At 38.0% G+C, this 9,071-nt stretch overlaps 1 protein-coding gene across 1 annotated transcript in view; it reads left to right on the plus strand.

Moving 5' to 3' along the window:
• The window catches only part of DGKI (diacylglycerol kinase iota), a 200,818-nt gene that overhangs the window by 120,124 nt on the left and 71,623 nt on the right, over positions 1-9,071 (plus strand). The window contains exon 18 of the mRNA XM_025045818.1: positions 8,409-8,478. Within this exon, the coding sequence (XP_024901586.1) occupies positions 8,409-8,478 (70 nt within the window). The remainder of the gene's footprint in view (positions 1-8,408; positions 8,479-9,071) is intronic.

The raw sequence follows: 9,071 nt of genomic DNA on the forward strand, positions 1-9,071 counted from the left end.
GGAAAGAGTTGAAAGATAAAAGCAACAATAGCAAGTCTATTAATTGGGGTTACAGTTGGACAGAGTTGCATACACACACATTTCTAACCATCTTTGATGCATCTGTTGACCAAGGATGAAGAGATATTGGTATGCAACTTGGTCATAGGAGGAGAGAAAAAATTCAGATGGGTTGGGCATGGGAGATGTCAAGGCAGGCAGGTAAATAAGAGAGACATTTAAAAATAAAGTAATTATTGACTGGGCATTATTAAATAAAGCAAGGATTTCCAATCCAAAGGAATCTGTTTTGCCTCTACTTAAGTCTCCCCTACATTTTATGAAAGAAAGTGAATTTCATTCACAGTGAAGGTATAGTTAAATGCTAGGTGAATATCACTTAATTGGATAATCTACTGGAGTATGTAATGGGGCTGCTGTGCCTTCATTAAATTATGTGTGCATCAGCTTGCATAATTGGATCTAAATTAAGTGCAAGTTTGGCGTATGTATCCAAATAGTGGTTCAGATAATTTCCTTACCAATTACATGTAATTCGTGTCAGTTGACTTAAAATGTAGATATATATATATACCTATACTTTAAGTCAACTTTATGTATGTGTGTATATGTATGTGTATGTATAGTTAGTTAGTTAGTTAGTTAGTTAGTTAGTTAGTGGCACAGCTCAGGTAATTATGTGAGTACCTCCTAAAGTGTATATATATTTATAATATCAGAGTTGCTTTTCTGTGTGTGTGGCTATATTTTTAGCATGAGAAATGGATTTTCCATCAGCATATATCAAAAGAGAAAATTCACATATGAGAGACTTTTGAAATGAGCAGCATTTGTTAATATTATGCACCTAAAGAGATGATTACATTTAAAACAGAAAGGAGCATGGTATGTCCAAGATTCTATTACTCTGCCTACATTATAGAGCAGTGATAGGCGCATTCATCTGAACCGCACCATTTACGTAAATAAAAATAACAAATCAAAAACGAGCAAGTCAAGTGTCTTATCTCTTTGATCAATGATTGATTTGATTAGGCAGCTTGAGAAGACTGAGGAGACTAGAAGCCCTAAATGAGCACCAAAGCCATCGATGTGATGGTGTCACAGCTCAGGGAATGATGTGAGTGCCTCCTGAACTATGGCTGTGTTCACACCATCACATTTCTTAAGGATCTACTGTCAGATGCTTTTGAAAGGTGCATATTTTTAAGCTTGATTTTTTTTTTTCTTTTTTGCTTCTATCAAAAATGACGTCTGTCCATGGATCTTAACGTGCAGCAAAGCAAATGTACTTTCAACCATTCTTGTTAGTGACATGGATGTTGCCATGGCCACTTTGGATTGTCCATGAAGCTGAGATCTGCCCTCTCGTGAGGGGCTGCTTTGTGTTTCTCACTTCCTCTTTCACCAAGTCTGATTCATGGTCCCCGCTGCCATGCGGTCACCCTCCCTCTGACCCTGAATCCAGAATTTCTTTATGTCAGGGCCACCCACCCACCTGTGTGACATGTCCTCCTGTTGAGGACGCAGTGAGCTGCTTAAGCTGATGTGAGGTGTATCACCCGCAGTGCATTAGCAATGAGAGTCATTGAAAACAAGTTACAGCGGACTTAATATGACCTCTGTACTGGCATCACGCACTCACTTGTACTATGATCCTCTCTTTTGAGTAGAGAGAGGGGTGTAGATACACAAGGCATAGGAATTACATGAATCCTGAGGACATAAGAACCTAGTCACCTGTGGGTCATCACTAGTTAAGAATGCCAGGGGTTTATGGACCATGGCTTTAAAGAATTAATTCCTTTTCAACAATCTGCTTCTCTTAATTCCTGCTCCCTTTTTAATCCATCCAAATATGCATTTTTCTTTGATATTAAGATGCTCAAAGTATTTCTCTTGACTACTTGTGTCATAAAGTCCAGCAGGCTTTATCATCTTGGCTTATCTCAGTTTTCTGACCACACAGAATTCTGGACTTCCGCTTGGTTTTTAAGTCTCCACCCAAAAGAGACATTAGGGTGGCACCTTTCTGCTGTGCACCCTTTGGCATCTTTTCCCACATCTGTACAAAGTTACACACATAGACACACATGAGCACACGTGAAGTCGTGTTTGCTTTTTTGAATGAAAATGAATTTACATTCTTCATACATTCGCTATACGTGTTACACCACAATTTATTTTTAACAGTAATATACCATGGACACTATGTCTTGCTAATAAACGAAGCTCTAACGCACTTTTTAAACACTGCTGCTCTATTCCAGAGTATGTATTTAACCTCATCTCCATGTATAGACATTTAGGTTTTGTACAGTTTGGGCTGTTCTACATTGCTTTTGTAAACAATGTTGTAACTTTAAGCAATGATAAACATGGCACGTGCTAAACAACCCATTAACAGTGGCCGTACTGGTACGGCATTTAGAATTGCAATCACATAACACATACAGCAAAGCTATCTAAACTCTGTAATCAAAATTTCCTTTACATGAATGTTATCTCGGTTCCTCGTCTCTGGATCGTGGTTCTCTGGTCCTTGTTGATGGCCATGTTGCTATGAGATTAAGCAGATATGGGAGTGGAGAGTGGGCAGGCAATGGGACTGGAGAATTTGAGGGAGGAGAAATTCTGAGTTACCAGGCAGTGAACTGCCTGATAAGACATTTGAAAGATTAGTCTGACAGTTAATGAAAGTTGAAACTGTGGGACATCTTTGAATACTGAAGTCAAAGGAAGGTCTTTACAGACAATTCAGATCATTCTAGTTTTTGCTTTTTTCATGTTTTTGCCAGAGCTGAGTCAAAAAAACTTCTGTCAAACGACCTATACGAGTCCCACCCATCCTTCAAAACCCCAAATAATTTTAACTTCGCTAGAAACCGTAACACTTGGTTTATAAGATCTGTAGCAAATGAGTCCTGTGTTTGAATTTCACTCCACCACTTAATAGCTGGATACTTCTGAGAGTGTACTTAAATGCTTAAAGCCATAGTTATTAATTTATGGCTTGCTTTAAGATGCTGAAGGAGAGATTCAGAAAGAATAGTGGGGTAGATGCTAGGATAGGTATCTAGGGGCTAGACTATACAGCTTCCTTAATGATGGAATGGAGATGGCTTAAAAATAAGCATAAAAATATGGATTAAAATGAACCTCCTAAGTAAGACTGTAGCCTAAAGTTTCTAAATGAACTCTAGCAGTAGCCAGATAACCCTAAAACCAAGTGAGATGGTTTTGTGAATTCTGGTAGTAATTTTTCCCATGCATATACCATTTGGGGTCATTTCCCAAATATGAGAGTCCTCAGTAGATGAAATAACATTCAAAGGCTGATAATCTAAATTTCATTTATAGAACCACCAAGGAATACAGAAGGAGAACTATGTTCATGAGAAATTCTCAGAAGTCAAAAAAGGAGCATACTATAAATACAAGAAAAGGAAGGAGAGATTGCCAGTCACCAAAATGGTATTCATTGAGTAGATTATTGTTCCATATACTTTAAAGCCAGACAATGGAAATGAGTCAGGGCAGAAGCTACAGGCAGAGGCCTTAACGTAGTAATGGAATGGAGGAGGAGAACAGTCAGCAGCCTGCTGCTCTATTTGACATCATGACAACTGGCCTCCGTGTAAATGGATCGTATGATTTAGGATTGTGCCTCTCGGCACAGCTTAGCTATACATCAGTGTCAGGACACTGAAAACTTCTTCAGCGTTAGCCCCAAACTTGACTTGAAAGGAAAAGGATTTTCTTAAATGTGAGCTGAGCCTTCCATTAGCTTCCCCAACAATTCCTGTCTCCTGCTCTTTTCATTACCAGACTCTGATTCTTAGGGCAGCTGGCTCAAAATCATTGCCCCGAAATCGATGACTTTTGACAATAGGCAAGAAGTAAGTGAAAATCGCAATGAGAATAGCCACCCCCTGGGAAAAGAAGTTGAAATCTGGTAAATCAGACATATCACAACTCCAAAAATGGGAACAAGGAAGGGACTGGGGAGCCCCCAGATGGCTCACAGTGTTGGACACCTTCTGGGGACAAGGCCGATGCTTCATTGTCCTTTGTGACTTACAAATCATGTGCCTTGTTCCTCATTAGCTTTAATAAGTACCTGTTGAAAAGATTGGTCATAATCATGTCATAGGGATGAAAATAATGTGTAGCTAGCTGTGTGACAACTGACAACCCAAATCAGCCAATGGAAAGATAACAATTTTGGTGAAACTAAGCAAATATCTTAGTAAGCATTGTAACTAGTGAATAAAAATATTATTGAATGGGGAGTGGGCAGTAAAATAAAGGGTTCTGAAAAATGTTGATTTTGATGGTAGAAGACATTCAGCCTTGAAAACAATCCCCTGAATTTTAGACAAGTATATAGCTTCTAATACTGTGAAAAGAGGCATCAGATTGCTGATTAGGACAAACCCCAAACCAAAAATGGGGTGATTTCGGCCTTTGTGTGATGTCATTCTTTTTCGTATTCACTCATACAAATCTGTCCTATTTCTTTTCTCTGAACCCCAGAATCTGAGCCCAAATGCATTTACGGATAAAATAGTATTGTGCCGCTATAGCACTATCTGAATGATCTGCTCTGAAGTATGGCTTATGACCTGTGAGCTCCTAGTATAATTAAAGGTCAAAATTGTTTTCAGGTAAAATAATTTTGTCCCAGCTGCCCGTGTGTTACTTGTCCAGCATCACTATATCTGCATGTCCACAAGTACCAGCTCAAGGGCTAAGTAAGCGTTTCTCTTGTCATTTTATTTATTCCTCAAAAAATAAAAAATAAAATAAAATAAAAGCCCTTTACAGTAGATACTATGGGCGCCAATTTTACAAACAAGGCATCCAAGGCACAGACTAGATAAGGAACTCGCCTGGAATGTCACAGTGAGTGGGGCGGGGGTTGTCCCGTGCTCAGAGCTGGTGCTCTTGGCAAACAGAATTCCACTGCCTCTGGGCTGGCTGCTTAATTGAGGCTGAGTCACCTACGATCTATTGCATTTGCCTTCTGGTTCATCAATCTGTCTTTTCTGTGATGTTTAAATACTACTTCGAGGACAGGAACAATTTTGTCCTATCAATTCTTATTCATCTGATCTCATCCTACAAAAATTTCAGTTTTTTGAAGCAGACTTTCTCACTAAAACTAAGTTTGTGCTCAGTTTTTCAACTCAAGTGAAATACAGCAACCTCACCCGCAACCAAATACTCTGTTTCTAGTCTGTTCTTCTCCTTCAGATCTTTTAGTCCTAGCACCTACTTGTGCCTAGTAGCTAAATTTCTAGTTTCTTAGAGATTGCTGGTATGTTTTGTCAATCTGCTGCATTGAAACATCATTTTAACACTGATTTCAGGAAAATCTCTAGCTTTTAGGGTCCTAAAGCAGGTGGGACCCTTTCATCTGCATGTGTATGTGTGGACTAGATTAGATCCAAGGAGAAAATTTTGTTGTGACTTCAACACTTTTATATATCATATCTTTTTAATATGTAAAACTTTTAAATAAGTAATTTAATTGCATTACATTATCAATCTTTCCTAGACGTAATAAAAAAATATTACATTTTTTCCTTTGGAATTCAAATGACTTTTAACATAAGACCACATTATGCTAGTAACTGTCCACTTAAAAACTCTTTTTTTTTTTCCTTTTTTCTCTTTTTATGAATAAGGTTGCAAGCTTCCAAAATGGAGGGAGAAGATGCAAACCTAGTTCAGGGAAGTCTTTTCAGAGAAGTTAGGGCTGTACTTGTACTTCTCTAATCAGCCACCTAAGATTGCAGATTAATCTTCAAATGGGACCAGGAAAGTATCTCATTATTTTTCAATAATTTTTTTATTCGTGAGATTCCTGTGTCTTTAATTAGTGAAGTATTGTTTAACTTCAATTATTTAGGCAATCTAATTGTATAAATAGATGTTCCGTTTGTCTGTTTTTCAAAAAATAAACATTTAAGTAGAAGAATTTACAGTATTTACTTAAAGGGCTGAAAACAAACATTTGCGAGAGACCATGGATGGAAATCAGCAAAAAGTTCATTGCCTCCTCTGTAGAAATCGGCCTGAATTTAGCCCATTACCAGAGAATAGCTATGAGCTCAGGGAGCTTCCACTGTCTGATTCGACAATCACCAGTAACTCTGAAATAGTAATTCCTATTTTTGTGTGTCTGGATATGGTTCAGGCATTTTACTGATTAGAATCTCATTTTGTTGCATTGTCTCTGACATAAATTTTTGATTATTTGCATTAGTAGCTTTTTAACCTTTTTGGGGTTTGATAATTTATAGAAAAAAAATTGGCACCTTTATTTAGGAAAAAGCACAGACACATAGACACCAAATTTAGCATGAAATTTCAGGGAGTTCAAGGATTGCTGGACCTATTTAAAAACCCACTCGAATGTATTTGAAGTGTTTTAAAGTGCTCTGCGGCGACCAATGTGTTTTCACAGAGCGAACCGATAAAGTTCTCTAAATAAAATCTCTTTAAGGAAGTTGAGTTATAGTAAACGCTTTGTGGATCAAGGTGAGAATAAATACATGAACAGAAAATAGGCAAAATAAACAAATAAAAGTCAGGCGCATGCATTACGTTCTCCAGACACGAAGATGTTCGCACATAAAAAGGTATATACCGTTATATTAGTATTACTTTACCAGCCTGTGGGGAAGTGAGTCATGTAGCTGAGGCAGTATATTAATCCACATTTAATTAAACTAAACCAAAGAATAGCCAATGTTTTCTAATTTGAATATTTGAGCAACAACGTTGTTAATCTTTAGATTTTTTAAATGATAAAGCAAGTATTTCTGCATTCTTTCAGAGTTGATTCTTACCTAGGGAAATTGGGCTATTTTTTCATGGTGGTCTCTGTAGCACATTTGACGTCGAAATTCAGAAAATAGCCTTGGTGTTTAAGTCCCTTTACTATGGAGAAGATAGCCATGTTTCCATCTAATATCTTTATTTATTAGTTTTCATGGTTGCTACTAAGTATTTCAAATAATTTTCAAATGTTTTGGTTTATAATTACATGTCAGACATGTTGGTAGCTTTATATGTTTTATAAAAATACATTAAGAACCTTGAGTTCCTTTAAAACAAGATGTCCCATGTGTCAAAATATAATTCTCAAAATGTTTAATGTAAGTCTCGTATTAGTAGGTACTGAGCACATGTCAAGATGTCTTTTAGCGTAACCGGGAGGGTGGCAAAGCCAGTCCAAAAAAAAAAAAGAGGAATATGTATTTATCTCTGTATCCATAGCTATATCAATTCTATATCTGTAATTATAAATGTTGGCACCAGTCCTCAATGAGACGAAAATTTCCTCTATCAATTTAATTTACAGAACCCACTCATATTAAAAACTCCATATACCGAAGCTTTCTATTAGTAAAACGTTACCTTTTGTCATGGTAACGTTAGGGCTGTGGTTCTAAAACTTTACCATACATCAGACTCACAGGAAAGCTTGCTAAAATGAATTTCTGGGTTCTGCCTTCAGGATTTCTGTAAACGTGGTGTGGCACCTGGGAATTGAATTTCTAAGAAGTTCCTAGCTGATGCTGGTGTTCCAAGGTTCACACTTCGAGAACCACTGAGTTAAGCATAGGCTGTGCCTGATCACAAGTAACGCAGCAGGGAGTATTGGTTAAATTCTCAAGGAAGTCGATACAATTTCTGCGTGGCTCTCATATTCTGTCTATGTCATTCCCAATTCGTTCTCCTGTCCTCCTCTGTACACACAGGATCATCCACGCCCAGCTGCTTTCCAAGGATGTTCCCTATATTCAGACATCTCAAATCCCTAATAAGGGTCAAATTCCCAGTATCTTTCCCACAGAAACTGCCCCTCCACCCTCATTTGTCCTATTTCTGTCAGCAAGTTCAATTTCACTATGAGCCAGAGCTAGAATGCTTCAACTCATGCGATGTAAAGTAGAATGTGCTTTTTATTTATTTTTTTAAATCATCAGTGGCAGAGATTCTCTTAGTAAGGAAAACTTTTATACCTATATGGAGAACCGAAATGTAAATGAGAGCCCACTGCTACTGGTTCCCCAGCTTCACAAAGCGAAAGAAATTCCCCAAAGGAAGTAAAAGTCCCAAATTCTATCATTTATGAGTATTTAATGGAATAATTGAAAACTGGCAAATTTTATGCGGGGATTGTTTTATAAAGTTCTATGTGAAATAATTCATTTCAAAGCAGAGCCCCTATTTCTGTTTCTAGTAAAAAAAGATGCGATTTGGTCTCTCACTAGTGCTTTGTTTAGAAAGGGATGCTCGCTCTTAGAAATAGGCTCTGTGGTAGCATGTCTGTTGATCAAGGGGTCCCTCGAGCCGTTCAGATGGAGCCATGAGGACATTTGTGTCTCTTTCAGGACCAAGAAACCTCCTTCCCCAGGGCACTCTCAGCTCAGAGACTCTCTCCACGGTGGTGCTTTCTAGATGGTGAGTGTTTCTGTATTTCCTGAAGGGCTGGAGGTGGGGAAGCACAGGGCAAGGCGTTGATGGCTGCCATGGACTCCAGTTTCCCAAAAGATGATTCAAACACCCTTCACGTGGCTCCACGTGATCGATATTTGCATCTCTAGTGACGTAGACTTGCTGAGGTCGCAACTCATCTTCGTGAAGTCATTTCCTTCAAAGCAAGTTGGTTAACTCTGGCTGGATTTCACAGCATCACATTGCTCAAGTTGACCTTTCCCCTTCACTGCCCTCCAAAGTCCCCTAAAATTGATGCATCCCTATCTTAAAACGAGGCTGGTAGATGGGATCAGTAAGCATGAGATGGGTAGTAACATGTATGTTGCTTGTATATTTTGGAAGTTTCCTATTCTTTTCATTAAAGCATCATTTTAATACGATGCATAAGTTTTTATCAAAGTGTAGAAAATTTCAGTTGCATTCATATCTGCTCTGTTGAGCATGACTTGAATACATAATAAATCAGTTATTTTCTGATTGGTTAATGAGTCCATTTTCCACTGCAAGCATCTCTCACTCCCTGGATTCTGCCTAATCCTACTTTTCTATCCAATGAC

The sequence above is a fragment of the Pteropus alecto genome, unplaced genomic scaffold, assembly GCF_000325575.1.
Source record: "Pteropus alecto unplaced genomic scaffold, ASM32557v1 scaffold22, whole genome shotgun sequence".
Lineage (NCBI taxonomy): Eukaryota > Metazoa > Chordata > Mammalia > Chiroptera > Pteropodidae > Pteropus > Pteropus alecto.